The 17,500-nt window shown below is 44.7% G+C and overlaps 2 protein-coding genes across 2 annotated transcripts in view; both read right to left on the reverse strand.

Annotated features, from left to right (window-relative positions):
* Nucleotides 1-16,747, reverse strand: part of LOC134100064 (uncharacterized) — a 36,034-nt gene extending 19,287 nt beyond the window's left edge. The window contains exons 1-6 of the mRNA XM_062553112.1: nucleotides 16,675-16,747; nucleotides 15,833-16,378; nucleotides 13,985-14,061; nucleotides 13,478-13,541; nucleotides 12,648-12,872; nucleotides 11,272-11,435 (exon numbers count right to left, since the gene is read on the reverse strand). Of these exons, the coding sequence (XP_062409096.1) occupies nucleotides 11,272-11,435; nucleotides 12,648-12,872; nucleotides 13,478-13,541; nucleotides 13,985-14,061; nucleotides 15,833-16,378; nucleotides 16,675-16,747 (1,149 nt within the window). The remainder of the gene's footprint in view (nucleotides 1-11,271; nucleotides 11,436-12,647; nucleotides 12,873-13,477; nucleotides 13,542-13,984; nucleotides 14,062-15,832; nucleotides 16,379-16,674) is intronic.
* A 732-nt stretch (nucleotides 16,748-17,479) lies between these two features.
* The window catches only part of brip1 (BRCA1 interacting helicase 1), a 36,806-nt gene continuing 36,785 nt past the window's right edge, over nucleotides 17,480-17,500 (reverse strand). The window contains exon 20 of the mRNA XM_062551743.1: nucleotides 17,480-17,500. This exon is cut by the window's right edge and continues 2,392 nt beyond it. The gene's annotated coding sequence lies outside the window, so the exon portion shown is untranslated.

Below are 17,500 nucleotides of genomic sequence, written 5' to 3' on the forward strand. Positions count from 1 at the left end.
TGCTTGTTTCCCCTCACATTTAATGCGGTTTTCGTGCATGGTGTCTTCCTGAGCTGTTGAGTTGTAAACAGACCTTGAGGTTCTGAGGCAAATGCTCCAACTTGTGCATCAGAACAAAGAGACTGTACTGCACATCGCTTAAAGCCACAAGCAAATGGAAGGGCTGAGATGGCGACAGACTAATAATGTAACATCAAAACATGTACAGTGGCGACAACAAAGCCAGACGAAAATCAACAGAGATGGAAGGAAAACAAAGGAAAGGAGAAGAACGCGGAAGTGGAATCGAGGCGCCTATAGGATTTATGCTACGGCGAGCGAGACACTGCATCACACCATCTACAAAGCTGTCTACGGTGTCCAGGCCGCAGCAAATCAGATCGACGAGAGGCCTGACGGCTGGAAGCTCCACAGACAGCACTCACTAAGGCTGATTTACCAGCTGGCTCAGAGGATTAATGTGCCCCGAGCCATCATCTGACACCCCCCAGGCAGTCTCTCCTCCTCACGGGGTGGGTTTCTGACCCCAAAGCCAACGCGATCCCCTGGGTTGTTTGCCACCCTCGAGTCGAGCACTGCTGGAGGACGATCCCCGACTCTTGCAGGGAAGGCGTGAGATATGGGGTTCACATTGGGCAAGCATACTTCAGCTAATCCGACTGGTCAACTGATAGGCCACAGTGATAGATGTCCAGAGCAAGAGGCTTTGGTCCTGCCTCGATCTGAACTTCTCAGGCCTTTAGACCAGGAAGAGAGAGAGAGAGCAGGGAGACAGGAGGAAAAAGAGAAAAGGGAGAACAGAGAGAGAGAAAGATATAAGAAATTGACTCCCTAAAATCAAAAGCACACAAGAGTGATGTAAGAGCTGTGCATGCCTTCAAGCAACACAATGTAGTTCATTTGCCTGAAACTTAAGGAACAACTTCAAACAACTCGTTTTGCTGCTACACTAACTTAAAATGTTTCTCTGTCCTCTCTAAAATAAATCTCTTGCCAATGCCCATCTGTCGCAGGTTGAAATTTCCAACCATTTTCTGGTTGGAAGTGTACCTCCTTAGTGCTAAATGGGTACCTCATACGTAAATTTGATGAAAGGGGGAATTCAGACATTGCGTTACGGTCCTGTAAGAAACACAATGCTGTGTAAACTGTGACGTTCACTGTTTCAGTACAGTGGAATAGCTGGAGTCTATCAGATGTCTTTTCTGGCCTGAGATAATCCAGATGTACAGTGACACTCTGTCAGGCAGATAGGGAGTGCTCAGTTGATTCCACGCAAGATTCCACTTCCAATACCACTGTTGGACGGATGATAATCTATTCTGTCACATGCTGGAAAGACTAGCACTTGTCACAGAAGTGAGACAGGCCTTGTGTCTTTTTGCTGGTGGTGATTGCATCATTTAATGTTCTGCTGCCACTTCTTACCACCTTGGATTAATCATAGTACAGTGGAGATAGAGGAGACAAAAAATACTTAAAAGTTATTGATTCAAGGTCTATTGATCTGGCGCAGTGGAAAACCCATAATCCATTTGGTCAATGAGAGAGACAGAGCTCCACAGAAAGTGACTAAATGAACAAAAGCCACATATCTATGAAAAAGTCAATGATATTGATTGACTAATATGAAGTGATGAGTTTACTGTGACTCAGGGAATGTGTCTGCGGGATTGTTTAATTATATTAATCGACTGATAAAGGATAATGACTCTCTTGTAATAAGGAAATCAATTATTTCCCAAATGGACATAGTGGTGAGAAGTTATCGAACCAACCAATCTCGACATGTCAGCGGAAGGGTCTCCTACGGCGAACACTTGACACGGATTGAAAAACTCAGCAGTTATTATTGATTCATACAGCCTCAAATAGCCTCCTGGCTGTCATGAGATTACGTTTAGGTAAAGGAATGCTATGTAATGGAATATGGAGTATGAGGACATGTTGACCGAAGAACGTAAAGTAGACAGAAGGAAACTATGTACGAACATGTCTTGTGAGAAATCACCCACAGCATTCACATACCCAATGGCAATAGCAGAGGAATAGCGACTAAATTAACTTGAACTGCAAGTTAAATTCCTACTTCTTTTGTTCAATAGGGAAGGTATAGTTTGATTTGCATTCATTTTAGATTTCACAAAGGGTGAGACAGTCAGTTGAGCTAAACAACAACTTAAAACCAAACCTTCACAGACACACAGGCCTAACCGATCATGACACAAATACCCATAAATGCCTGTAATCATGATCAAAGCACTACTTGAGACATACTGCAAACCAATGGAAGCTTAGCAGCATACGGTCTGGCTAATGAAGGCTCACCATTTAGTGACGACCGTCGCTTTAGAGGCTTTGGGTAAAACAACACAAAATGAGCCCAAACAGGAGAATGCCTCAACTTAAAGCAGCCTACTTAACAGGGGCAGATAGGCAGATTAGGTGTCTAATTCCCATTAAACCCATGAAAGAAATCTGGGTTTACTGTCCGAGGAGCTCCAAAACTATAACCCAAGCCAAGATCTGGCAGCTGTGCACATAGACGGATAGTAGGAGATTCTGAGCAACTTAAGGCGATCAGTCCCCCCTTGTAATCCGGAGTCATTTACAGTAGTTCTTCTAGCCATATCCTTAAGTTTATTTGGGAAAATGCAATACAATGCTGTTGTGGCATTCGAGACCATCAATATTCTTGATTAACGACTGCACAATTCTAAATCATACTCCGCTTGTACAACTGGGTAATACTAAATTTACACACATAACCTGCCTATTGAGCCCAATATCATCCAACTATTGAGCCTACATATTATCCAACTAAAACGATTGTCTGCTCACGAATCGCTTAATGCCAGATTAAGGGGTTTAATTCCCCCGGGGGGTTATTCCATAATCGATAATTGTTTTTTTTTTTCTTCCGCTCCAACCTGCAGAAACCTCCATCCATGCCAAGACAAGACAGCTCGTATAACAGACAGATTACACGGCATACAGATTAGCAGCATTTAATCAGACAGTAGCTCAGCACCTGATCTTTCAAAAGACCATCCTCAGCTTGTGACTTGTGCGCCGCGTGTGTCAACTCCTCGATCATTCACCCCCTCCCTGAACCTTCTCCCCGACCCCAGCCACCCCATTAGCCAGTGCTGTGGCTCACCGGCTGTCATGTTGTCACTGACTGCCACATGGCCTCCAACACCGCCGACACCGCTCATGCTGGAAGCTGCCTCCCCAACCCAAAACAACTCGGACACATCACGAAAACAATCCCTGCCGCCTCTAACAAAGCTAGGGTCAGTTGTCCGGTTCACAGCTTCCATGACACGGGGTGAGGCCAGGTGGTCAGCAGACATGAGGCCAACGATGAGGCCAACGATAAGGCCGCTGGGGTAAACAGAATGCTACCACACCGTCGCCAAACTCGAGGCTGCTCCATAGACGCAAAATCCAATAAGCTCAGCCCTCACTCATTTCAAACAGGTTTGATTTGTGTCGTTGAAGACTATCATTTTGAGCAATTTCTATTGTGAAATTCATTTCAATTGAAAAACAAATACAGAAGTCTTGTAGAGACAACTGTTTAGTGAATGCTTTAGTTTATTTTTAGGAATACGGCGTAATACCTGTCTGCAAGGATGGATGAAGTATATTTCATTCCTGACAATAAAAGATATCAGACACGTTGATGAGGTCCTTTTGAAAGTATTATGATTGTACTGTATTGATGGTTGTCATAGTCCAAAAAATATTGAAATAACTTCACAGACTGTATTTACATTTTGATAACCGATAATAATAACCGATTAAACATGTTTTTTTTAATACTAGTATTACAACATCTCTGTATTCAGAAGCCCTTATGTATGCACTTGGTGTCAGTCCAATGACAGGCGTGCATCTTCAAGCCTTCCTTTGTTTAATCCAAGCAAAGCGTTCAAATTAAAACCTCTAAAATACACAATCACATTCTATATTCAGCCAAGCGTGAAGATGTCTGCTTTTTTTTTCATGCGAGGAAATGATCCTTTTGTAATTATGGATTCGGCCATAAAACCCCCTCACTGCTCCCTTTTCTTCTAATGGGGCCAGTATGCAGAGGAGAGAGAGAGAGAGAGAGAGAGAGAGAGAGAGAGAGAGAGAGAGGGGTCTTTACAAAAAAAAAAAAGCCTAACTTAACGTCTGTTAGGCCTCAGTGATTGTTTAATATGTGCTTTGAGCTGCTGGGGGACAGTCTGCACGAGTGGGGTCGGGTGGTAGACACAAGCGTTGGGCAGCGGCTAAGGCGTCGGTGATCCCCATGCAGCAACACTCACAACAAAGGGCTGGCACTAACGGCGTTGTTGTGTTGTGACAAGTGGGGGTGCGCGGGGGGGGGGGAGAAAAACACAAAAAAAATTATTAAAAACCACACAGGCTTACAGGCTGCTTTGCCAGTGCTTACATCTTAAAAACAACATCTGCCCTAGGGTCTCCTGCCACTCACGCCTGAGGTGTGGACTACACGTGAGCATGCACACGCGCACACACACACACACACACACACACACACACACACACACACACACACTTGCACACACACTCGCACACACACTCGCACACACACTCGCACACACACTATGCCCGGGCAGAAGTTTGAGCCACGCCATGCGTGTAGACACTGGGGCAGAACAAGAGCCCTCTAGCAACACACAGATGGCAAGATCTGGCACTAAACATGCAACATGCCGATTCTCTCCCTTTTACTCCCTCTGTCTGTCTGTCTGTCTCTCTCTTTCTCACACACACCTCTCACACACACATCCGTGCGCCACCAAAACCTACAGAGGTTGGCCTTTTGTCTAATGTATAGTCCTTTGCACAGCATGGACCTAATGGCACAGGACTTAAAAGCTCTCATTAGTTAGCACGGAGTCTGGGGTGCAAATGTCAACAGACAATGACCGTGGCTGACATTTCAATTGAGGAAAACAAAAGAAGGGGGCACTTTGAAGGCTTGGGGAACAAAGGTTATCGCAGAACACGTTAACAAGGAAAGTATTTAACTGACACAACAGTTCATGGAAGGCCAAGTCCCTTTTAGAATCAGGGATTACCAGGCTGTCAGTGCAGCGATTACGACATACCTTCAGTTTCTGCCAAATTCTGCTCATGTTGATTCAAATATCATGTGATCCTGGATAAATATGATGGAGTGGTGTATTATGCACAGACCTAGGAAAGGCTATAATGGCAAATATGACCTTTATCTGTTACTGAATACTGAACATTTCTCTCTGATTCTTTCCATGCTCTCCTTGTGTTGCTATTTTGCACCATTTGTTTTACAGTATTAGATAGTCGCAACCCTTGGGGATAAATGTGTTCTGTATGTAGAGATCATATTAACTGAAAATGCTTTGTACTCAAGTGATCTTTTGCTTCATAATCTCAAAAGAAGGGAAAAGAGGTCAGGGCCTGTATTCACAAAACATTTTATTGTACTGCCAACAGTACTTCTAAATTAAAGGTTTTAACTGAGAGTTTTCTCTGAAAACCTATTCACAAAGCTGACGAGGCCAACGTTTAGTAAGAGAAAATGACAACTCCAGGGATAAGATAAGGTTGCTAGGGTTCCCATGCACAAGCTTGCCTGTAGATACCTGTGTGGTTGGCCAATGAGTGACAGGTCTGCTCTGGTGAGCAGACATGTGCTGCATGAGTAGGTAACCGGGAAGGACGAGAGATAAAGACGACAGTCAAATGAGGCAGCAACAGAATACACTACGGATTGATAGTATCTCTGCAAGTCTGTAATATCGCATCTACATGTATATGATGTTTGCATAGACAGGAAGAAGCCTAGTTTAATTTGATTAACAATAAAATGAAGGACTACATTCAGTTTACATTCTTGGTGATGTTATTGCAACCCTTACAAGCTAGCTACATCCTTGTGATCGAGATGTTGTATAAGTGACTGCATGTGCATTTCAAAACACTGCTGCTGCTTTCTGATCTTTTGTGAATTAATCTTGGCGAGTTACAGTAGGAGTCTTCTCAACTACTTCTAAGCTTTCCCAGACTTAGGAACTACAACTACTGTACAAATCAGATAAAGGTGGGACGTTGTGAAAAATATGAATAAAAACAAAAATGTAATAATCTGAAAATCTCGTCAACTCATATTTAGCTGCAAAAAGGACACAGACAGCATCTCAAATGTTGAAAATGACAAATTTGACTATTCCATGGAAAATATATGTTCATTTTGAATTTGATACCAGCAACATGTGTAAAACAAGTTGGAACAGGGCAACAAAATGTTGGAAAAGTTGTGAAATGATAAAGAAAACAAAAGGAAGAATATTTCACAATTAATCAGGGTAACGGGCAACATGATTGGGTATGAAAAAGAGTATCCCCGTGTCAAGCAAATAAGTAGGGGCATTCATCTTGAATTTCCCCTTGGGGATCAATAAAGTATCTATCTATCTATCTATCTATCTATCTATCTATCTATCTATCACTCACTCGTCTAAACCTGTGTGGACAAATGATGAAAGAATATAATTTTAATGCTTCTTAACATTAAATTATGATGAAGTATTCGGGGAGTTCAACATCTATATTACATAATATCACTGAAATATTCAGAGAATCCAAAGAAATATTATTAGGGATAGAGCTAAAAAAAAAACAATATTGGATGCCCATGGTCTTTTGGACCTCAGAAGGCGCTGCATTAAAACTAGACCTGGTTTATGGGTCATTCCACGCCAAACGTACAAATGTCCCCACTCGACCGTCACAGATTTGTCTAAAAAAAATCAAGGTTGTTCACACACTTCTTTCTACTCCCAAAAGTTTTGTCACAAAACATGTTTTAGCAACTACTCCCCCCCTTCATTTTTAAGCAGCGTTTTCTGAAGAGCCATTTTCAAATTGCTAATACTATAAAAATGTTTAAGCTAGCTCATTCAAACTTTCCAGGCTTAAAATCCACTACTATGACTTGAGGAATATGGATTTCCAAGGGTGTGGCTTGGGTATATCAAAGTATTTATGGTGCTTGAATTTGGTTGAAATTTTTATTCTATGCTCTGTGGCAGCATTTTTGAAGGCCTGTGGAAAGCTTCATGTTTGAGCTAGAATCTTGATATTGAATACAGACCTTCCAATGTATGCTCTGTATATTGTGCTAAAAAACTGTTCTGATGTGGTGAACAGTGTGGAAGATATTAAAGCTTGAAAATTGATGAAACCCATTTTGTGCCATTTTTGACACGCTATTGCAAAAAAAATACAGCATCTACCAACATGAAACATTTTTTTGGGAAAGATTAGATGTTTATTCTTCACATATAAAAAAATTGGACACGCCCAGCATTCAATGGCCTATGGAATTAACATTATTATGTACCACTGTCTTATCTGGGCCTGACATTGATTAAAATGGACTGAGGTAAAGTGGAAGGTCCTGTGGTTAGACCAATCAAAATTGGCAATTATTTTTTGGATATCATGGACTCATCTGGGCTAAAGAGGAGAGGCCGATCCAAGTATCCAACTGGTTTTGGCGCTCAGTTCGAAACCCAACATCTATGATGTCTATGGTGTATTAGTGCCTACAGCATGGGCATCTTGAACATCTGGCAAGGCACAATCAATTCTGAATGATGTACACAGGTTTTGAGCAAAATATACTGCCACCCAGGCAATGTCTTTTCCAGGGAGGACCTTGAATATTTTAGGAAAACAATGGCAAAATGAATTCTGCACATGTTTAAACAGTTTTTCTCCAAGAATCTGCAGTCCAGACTTTGCTTGAAGTTTGCCTCTAGTGGCCTACACTGGCAAAACATTTTTGCAAGGGTTTTATCACTAAAAAAGCTTTGTAAAATACTGAGTTAATAATAAAATAAAATCATTATTTTTTAGGAGTTATCTCTAAATAGGAGCTACTTTTCACCTTACGATTCTTTGTGAATGCAGGTCCAGATAAAGGAAGAAGGGAAAGAAAGAATCTAATTATTACTGGTTTTAATTATTTTTACTTTACTTATTTTTCTTTCTTCTTTATTTAATTACACTATGTACATCACTTTGGTCAGTGTGAACTGTTGTAAATGTGCTTTATAAATACAGTTTACTTACTTACTTACTTTTACTAACTCTAGTACTCTAGAACTCAGACCCCAAACCTCACCATCAGGTGGCCATGTCCAGCTTGTGGCTTAATGCGGGGGGGACAATCGGATCAATACGGCTTTCAATTCCAAAAAATTGGACGTTGCATTAATCCTCTCGCTTGTGAGACAGATTACAGGGCTGATATTGATTGTTCTACTGTAGCTGACCTGTTGGCTCACACACGCCCAGCCTAATGTTATTAGAGGTGAATAGGTGAAGCCCCCCCCGCCTCATCCCTCCCCTCCGGTACACAAGCCCATTACAAAACTGTCTAGAGAACACAATGTAAAAGGCTTTGGTTTGTTTATTTTGTGACATCCCTGTGTGCGTCTGACGCCAACTCTGCCACCTGTACACTCAGGGCAATCCAAACTTTTCTCATCTGTTGTGCCCTGATGGTGGAGAGCACTACCAGCTCCTAGGCGTCCCTCTCTACCTTAAAAAAACCTCCTGAAGACCTACGTAGCTCTTCGGAGAGTATCTCCTCTTATAGCACTACCTACAACTACACTTGCTAATTCTAGCACTTACCACTTGAATGGAACTTGGCTGTATGGAATCAGCAGTAGCAGTAGCAGTTCCCTTGCTGGAGGTCGCTTTTGCTAAAAAGCATCAGCCAAATGTAATGCAATGTAACGCAATGTAATGCTACTTAACCCAGAATATGGTCTGTAGAGGATGGAGTGGTTCAATGCCCACGTTTTTTTTAGTCAAATACAAAATTTTGAGCGAAAGAATCAAGATATCATTGTCCCAGGTAATGTTATTACTTGATTACTTGACCAGATATTTTCATATTGCATGTCTCTGCAGTGGCCATTACTACTGTTTAAATACAGTTTTATAACCCCCAGTGGCATTTACATAATGTCTTTTAACTCATTGGCTGCCAGCGATTTTCAGTGCAGAGCGCTCCATACTGCCAGACGTTTTACAGCATTTTGACTGTTTTTCCAAGATCCACCGAACGGTGAGCTTTATGACTATGTAAACACCGAAGGTACCAAATGAAAGAGTAGACTCTCTTCTTTCACCAGGAAAAAACGGTTTGTTTCTATCGTTTTCCGTTCTTTAGTAATCGTCAGTAGAACATGGGTTAGTTTTGCTAAAAACACCTGTTTTTGACCAAAACATGGAGAAAACGATCTTTTTGTGAAAATCAACTTTTTAACGTTAGCGATTCAGGAGTATGTCTACCACGATTGCACTGTTATCTCGTCAGTCTCGTCAAGGTTGCTAGGGACTCTGATGGTCGCTAAAGACTCTGAACAGGACGGTAGACTTAGCAAGCTAGCACTAGCAAAGTTGTTGTTAGTCTATATAGCAATATCCAATGTAAATGGATCATACCGTTCACGTGTTTTTCATCCTTGATGTAAGAAGTAAGCATATTTATTCCATGCATCGCGTGCAAACTAGATCCACTGTGGTCGATCTTCAGTGTTAGCTTGTTGCATGCTGGTTGCATGTCTCTGTATCTGCACTTTGCAGGCAGATACTAATCATCCAAATGGCACTGCTGTCATCTAGCGGTTGGGATCGCTAGTACAGTCTGTTTACAAGCCTGAAACTCTGCCAGATCGTTCCCAAGACCACCCAGGAGCCCTCCCCATTGAAAAAGGCAATTGACGTCTATAGACGTCAATGGCAGTCAACGTATGTGTCTAAATAGGGAGGGAAAGTGAAAACCAGCGCCCCAAGTGGTTGCGTTCCTATCGAAGAGCAGCTCCAATGTTAAGTCCCATAGACCGACTTTTCAAAAAAATACTACGCCGCTATTCCAGCGATCTTATCCACCAAAAATATTTTTCAGTCTTCATACTGTAATAATCTACTAACTGTGAAAATATCAGACCCTATTTCGCCTTAATAAAAAAAACCGTAATTGCTCGTTTCATTTCATAAATGGACTACAACTTCAAGTGACGTGACACCCTTCCACGACGTTACTCGCCTAGCATGGTTTGTTTATTAGCCTGTTAGCTAGTTGGTTAGTTAGTAGACAATCACACTTACTGCCAGCTCTTGTGTGAGTAGGAGCACAACACAAGTTGTCCCAACATAAAGGTAATTACCACGCGGTTTACATCGCTCTCTGTTATTACAAAAATATGTAAAGCCAGTTCAGCAAATTGCCGTTTTGATCAGTTGGAGATGAAGCGCCCAAACTGGTGACGTCAAATGCTACTGTAGCTAGTACTGTAGTTCGTTATCACCATGTTACAAACAAACTCAAAACAATTAAACTGATCCTAAAAAATAAAGTATGACCACTAGAAGCAATAGAGCTGACCTAAATGCATAGCATATTGAGGGCATTTAACTAAGTTCCCATCATGGGCCGAGATATATTTTTTCTAAAAGAAAATCCCATCCCCTCCCGCTAGCCTCTAGGAACGCAACCGATAGACAGATTTCCTGTTTACTAACAAAACTAGATGCGCGCGCACCCATGGGGCAGAAGACGCCGAATGGCCGGTCTTAACGTTATAAAGTTAACCTAATAACCAGCTGCTGTAAGCTATAATCGGCATTTTTTGTATGCCACTGTTGTCTAAATGATGATAACATCTCATTTATGAGCTTATTTCAGAGTTTGTCGTTCGTTTTCATTATTTATAAAACATCGTCTTTTTGGCGGTTTAGGTGGTTTCTGGCACATATATGCAATACTTTACATTCCTGAACATTCTCTAACCATCGTCATTTCGAATAGTGCTGTTTTCGGCACTAAAATTCATTTTAATCTTTTCACGGAGAGCAGCTGCTTAATGCTGTTCATGGTGCTTTCTGCCCCTTGTGTGCGTGCGCATGTTTTCGAGAAATCTATGTATAGATGGCGATGAGATTACTTTCCCTCCCTATTGACGTTTAAAGACGTCAATGGCAGTGAATGAGTTAAGAGCTAAGGAAATAATTTTTAAAATAAATAATATATAGATTTATATTTATGTATCAACATGTAAATGTTTGAATTTGATTGAGCATATGTGTGTCACAACGACATAGGTATATGAGTGTGTGTGTGTGTGTGTGTGTGTGTGTGTGTGTGTGTGTGTGTGAGTGTGTGAAGTGTGTGAAGTGTGTGAAGTGTGTCACCTGGTCTCGGCCAGGCTCCCTGGGATGCTGGACGAGGGCGGCGGAGGCGGAGAGAGGGCCGGAGGGCGGGAGGGAGGCGCAGCCCTGGCACTGCAGCAGTAGCGTCACCGAGCCCTGGGCCGGATCCCACCGCGCGTTATACACACACGGGCCCGCACGCACGCCTGCAGGACAGAAGAGACAGGAGGCACGTGTGTGTGTGTGAATGCATGGGAGAAAGACTGACTGTGTGTGTGTGTGTGTGTGTGTGTGTGTGTGTGTGTGTGTGTGTGTGTGTGCTTTCGGAACAGGGAGGGAAGATATCGGCAGTCATCACAGCTGGAAGAAGCTCGGGGATAGGATGGGCGAGAGGAGCGAAGTGGAGAAAAAACAACAAGAAGGGGAAAAGAATAGCAAGAGCGAAGTGGTGTGCGCACGCCCCATTTCACGTGCAACAACCCGGCGCTGTGGAAAGCCGTGGGCTTCAAAGCTGAGCCGGCGTGCCCACACCGTATGGAGCGCCCGGAAAATAGTGGCAGGCTGCCGCCGGAAAGACAAACACCTTAATCCGGGGAAAAGTGTGATAATTCTGAGGTGCTTTTCAGCTCTTGATGTTAATGAGGACAGCTGTGTATCCACATGAATCACCAGGAGGAACTGGGGAGAGACAGACTCTTAAGTGCTGCGTGGGTGTTTTGTTTTTCTGTGTGTGTGTATGTGTGTGTATGTGTGTGTGTGTGAGAGAGCTTTTGATCGAGTCAGTGGTACTGGCTATCTGAGGCTCGTGTTTCCAGTGAGCACAATTAGACATCGCTACAGAGACGCTAAAAAAGACAAACATGGGGGTTACCGGTGTTTTTCTTTTTGTTAAGCGACTCCAACAAGGCCTCCCCTCCTGCTCCTCCTCTCTCCATCGCCTCCATCTTGCATTAATCTTGCCAGTCACTTCTTTGGCAGGGAGCCAGCCTACCTTTCTCAGGCTGATGCGGCTGGGACAGCTGTGTTTTCTCAGCTTTCGGCGGGAGTTTTACTTAAAGCTAATAATGGCCCTGCCTTTAGAGAGGGCCTCTTCAGTCCCCCCCCCCCCCCCCCCTCACCCCAAACACACACACCCACATACACACACTCAGCCTGGGACAGTGTGAGATTCATACATACTCTCATTCCAGTTGTACAAGGTAATGAGCATAATTTGTCTCTTTAGTTCATTAACTAAGTAGTGTTTTTTTTTTTTTTTTTTAATCAAAACAACAATTTATGTTTAGTATACAATATATAATGTATTGTCATATATTATACCATATGTAGGCAACAAACAAATATATACACAAACACACACTCAAACATACATCCATATTTCATAAACATATACATAAATGATGCTGCATTTAGGTTACCTCTGTCTGTGTAGGGCAGTAGTGTTCTCTGCAGGCCCTGCAGGGCGGCGATGTTCTCCACCTGCAGCAGCAGGGGGCTCTCCAGGTCCTGAGCCCCGCTGAGCTGGACGGCTGCTGGGCAGGGGCAGGGGCACGGGCAGAGGGCTGGGGATCGGCCGGCCCACCCGGCGCTCCTCCACAGGCTGACCACGGGCTCCTGCCCGCACGCGGCACTACACAGCACGCCTGCAACACACCGGCAGCAAACAACACATCCATATGTGGCCAATGTGCTGCTGAAGGAATTAAAAATGCAGCAAAGAAAGGCTTCACTAACTGTCTTCTTCAGCTCAACCATTATGATACACCTACAGTACAGTATAGCAGCTGACAAATCAGGAATGCTTCATTTGACATTTTTGAGCAAATTTTACAATGCAACACATTGTATATTGAATTTTGTGTAAAAATTACATTGTACTGTATATTGAATACCATTTTACTCAATAGGAACGTAAAAATTGACTAGTGACACGCTGTTAAGAGATTTGAGGCCAGATCCAAAAATAGGCCTTCCAGCCACTCCTCACATCCAACCAGTAATATCCAGGAAGCACACCGATCCTTTTCTCGAGAAGGCTCTAATTTTCCACCTGCTTTAGCCCAAGTCAGCCAGCCTGCAGCTGATCAAAGCCCGCATGGTTCTGCGCTTAGCAGTGGTGCGCGGTGGAACCGTCACGCTCCGAGGGCCGTCCAGAAAAGGTGCCTTGACAGCGAGGATTAGCCTCGCCACACGTCTCACCGGAGGCCAGCGGCTCGGTGCGCGGAGCGAGCGCGGCGGAGAGTTTTACCTTTGGCAAGCGGGAGCAGCTCCTGATCGCAAACAGAGCAGTGGAGGCCACTCATGCACGGGGCCTGGGGGGACAGAGGAAGAGTCGAGGCAAAACTCTTTCAAACAGACACCGAAAAACATTTACCGAGTGTTTATTTAGTGTTTAGTTAGTGTCATATCTGAATGCAACCTTGAGTACATTTATCATTTATCTACTGTATCCCTCCCCTTGTGTATCTATCCCACTAAAGTTCAAAGTTCAACATTTATTGTCATGTACTTATAAATAAGCATTTATAAATATTGAAATTCCTTATGCTACTACCACCATAGCATACCATAGTCTTGAATTTCCCCTTGGGGATCAATAAAGTATCTATCTATCTATCTATCTATCTATAGAGCGGAAGGCTCGCTGTGTGAATAACACAAAAGCAGGGGAGGACTTCTCTTCCTTCACCCATTAAATAGATATGAGAGGACCTTGGAGCAGGTGTACTGAGCCTAACCCGTCTGGCCACCTCACCTCTCTCTCGGGCTGATGGCGGCCTCTTCCCGTCTGGGCTCCCCTGCGATTCCGGCGTGACCTCTGAACTCTGATTCCTAAGGAGGATGAAAACAAATCAGCGGCAACAATCAGCGCCACTTGTGCCCTTTAGGGGCCTGAGGGGAAGAGCAGAGAGAAGTGGACTGGTGTGTGTGTGTGTGTGTGTGAGTGTGTGTGGAGAGCGTATGCGTGTCAGCACGGCCTGGCAAAGAAGACAGGCTTGAGGCGCAGGTCTGATACTGCAGAAGAACTATCTCTGTGACAAAACTGGGTGTGTTGGAGTGAGTATGTGTGTGTGTGTGTGTGTGTGTGTGTGTGTGTGTGTGTGTGTGTGTGTGTGTGTGTGTGTGTGTGTGAGAGAGGTGTTTGGGGACAAGGAGGGGTGTGTGTGACATGGCAGCATGGATGGAGGACGTCAGTCACACCAAAGCCTGAACTTCAACTCCACATCACCCTCACACACACACACACAGCCAGCCCTCAAGGACTCACATGTCAACAATCATCAGCAGCACATCATTGAAGACATACACACACACACACACACACACACACACACACACACACACACACACACACACACACACACACACACACACACACACACACACACACACACACACACACACACACACACACACTTGCATTTAACTCATACAAACAAGTGGCAGATGTAAACATTGTAAAAACGTCTGTACTCCAGTATTCAGCGATAATAAATATCTAATCATGGTAGTCTTCAATGCAGACAACTATGAAATGCATATAACATAACAGTGCTTCCCAAAGCTTTTCTCCTGCTACAGCGGCACATCATTTAATATGAGAAAATCTCACTGCACACCACCATGATGGTAAGTCACAACAAAGGCTAACAAGCTCGTTAACAAGCTATTAATTGCCCTGGGGGGGCATATGTCAAAAGAATCCAATATTTTGAGCCACAATTTGGGAAGTCATTCTGGAGCCTATGAACCCATACCTCAAGCATTATCGTAGCCTACCGTCAGTCTGCTGCCCTGCTTCAACTTTCTGTTGAAGCAGGACGTGAGGCAAGCTTGTGGTCAGGGATCCTTTTTTAAGTATTTGTAGTTTTTGTGAATGTTTTTTGGCATACAGAATGATGCTATGCTATTATGTAGTGACTGGCTGCTAGTCTAACATCCCTTGATCAATATAAATGGTATCAAGAAAAAACTAACACCTATGCAAAGCAGCAAACTGAATACATTCAGGTCCAATGTCGTGAAATGTGATTTTAGGCAAATTTGAATCAGTTTGGGAAACACTGATATAACGAACTGTAAACACAATGCAACCTGCTAGGACTGTAATGGCGTGTGTCAATAGCATAACATTTCAGGAAAATTTGAATCAGTTTGGGAGACAGTTTGCAAAACAGGCCGGTTCCCTGGACGTGCATTAAGCCTAGTTCTAAACTAAACCCCTTTATTAATGGAAAGATTCATCGATCTCCTGATGAAGTTATTTTTTGTCCTGATTACAGGGGAGCTACACCAGGCGTGTAACTGAAGCGTTCTGTTCGCAACACGTAAAATCCATTTTAGAAGATGGGTAATTTTTTTTTTTTTAATGTACGCGCCACTGTCACGTCTGGTGTAGCTACTGCCATTGACTACGGTGATTATTAACTGCTGCAGCCGGCTGCAACATACGCATCGCAAACGGAGCGCTTCAGTTGCACGCCTGGTGTAGCTCCCCTGTTAGGGACCTGTACTTTACTTGGCTTAGCGAATCCCTGTCCAGGAAACCACTTCCTGAAAGCCACTGTGCCTGATGGCATAAGCGCTGCTGCAGGGATCCTACCTGTCTGTGCTGACTGGGTGCTGCACCTCTCCTCCTCTTCCGGCTCGTCCCCTTCTCCCTCTGCAGTCTGCACAAGAGAGGCAGGTCTGCTCGGTTGAGGAGGGGTGATGATCTCAAACCCCACTATAGACGGGCCTGCACGGGCCCTCTCTAAACGCCCCCGTCCCCTCAGTGAGGCCCTCACACCCTCCTCCTGACTCTGTACGGGGGGCACAGCGGAGGCCTTCTCTGCCTTCCTCCTTCTGGAGGTCTTTGGCACCGCTGGCACTGCCACCTTGGGCGCGCTCCTGCTGTACTGTTGGCAGAAGACGCTTGGCTGTCTGCCTTTGGTTGGTGCTTCACAACCTTGCTCGCTCCCTGCTCCAACACCTCTCTGGCTCTCACACTCTGCTCTGGACGACGTGGACTGAGTCGGGGCGAGCGTGTGTGGAGACGCGGGCCGCTTCGTCGTGCCCGCGCCCCTGCCCCTGCCCCTGCCGCGGCGTCTGCCCTGAGTCTGTGTCTTGGCGTCGTCTGCCGTGTCCGCACCCTCTCCAGCGCCGCGACCTGTCGATAGGGAAGAAAGCCCAACGCAATTGCACCACCGAGTTCATCAGGATTTACGGTCCTCCAGCCCCAACATCAGGGCACGGAGACCCTGAGCGGACCAGACAGGCGCAGAGAGACGGAGGAGGTAAACATTCGCATTAGTGTCGCTACAACCACAAGGGTAAACAGGGGTCAAAACGAGGCTAATTTAATTAGGCTGTGGGGGGAACAAATGGAATTTGACTGGGACGTGTTCCAGCTGTTTTATTTACTCCCCCCCTACCCTCCCCTCCTTCTTTCACCCACCATCTTGCGTGGCAGCAGCTTGTTAGGACGTCTAAAGATGGGACAAGCACCCTTCCATTTCCACTGGCGCCGCTTCGTCATATTGATATTAATAGCCGGCGCAATTACAGTAACGAATGCGCTTCCTTCCTCCTACATTGGTGCGAGTGTGTGTGTGTGTGTGTACATCAGAGGGTGTGTGTGTGTGTGTGGAGGGGGGGGCAGCAGATGAAGAAGGATGAGGTTTAATTGAATGTGCTCCTTCTCCAAACCCCCTTCAGTAGCCCAAACATTAGCGACGCTAGCAGCTTTGGAGAGCTCGGCTCTAATGAGACAAATCTTGTCAGGCTAATGGCGCTTAATTTGCCTGGGCCCTCCTCCTCCCCTCTCTGCCGTAAATTAGATCAACCGGGGGAGAGCGACTACTCCCGACAATGAGCGCACAAGCCCCCTTAAAAAATCATGCTAATGCAGATCGGACTATCCGAACACTCACACACACGCTGACACACACACACACGCAGCCACTAACGCGCTCGCACACACACACGCAGCCACTCTCACACACACACACACACAGCCACTCACGCGCTCGCATACGCACGCACACACACACACACGCAGCCACTCACGCTTGCATACGCAGGCACACACACACACACGCAGCCACTCACTCGCTCACACACACATTTCAAAAGCAGCCAGATACATATACATGCACGCACGCACGCATACACACATGCACGCACGCGCACACACAAGTTCTCTTTTGTTTATTGGTAATGAAAGCCATTAGCAGGGTCCTCCACAGGGTTAAGGGTTTGGGAGACAAAGTGCTGATGACATTATTTATTC

This window comes from Sardina pilchardus, chromosome 13 (assembly GCF_963854185.1).
Source record: "Sardina pilchardus chromosome 13, fSarPil1.1, whole genome shotgun sequence".
NCBI lineage: Eukaryota > Metazoa > Chordata > Actinopteri > Clupeiformes > Clupeidae > Sardina > Sardina pilchardus.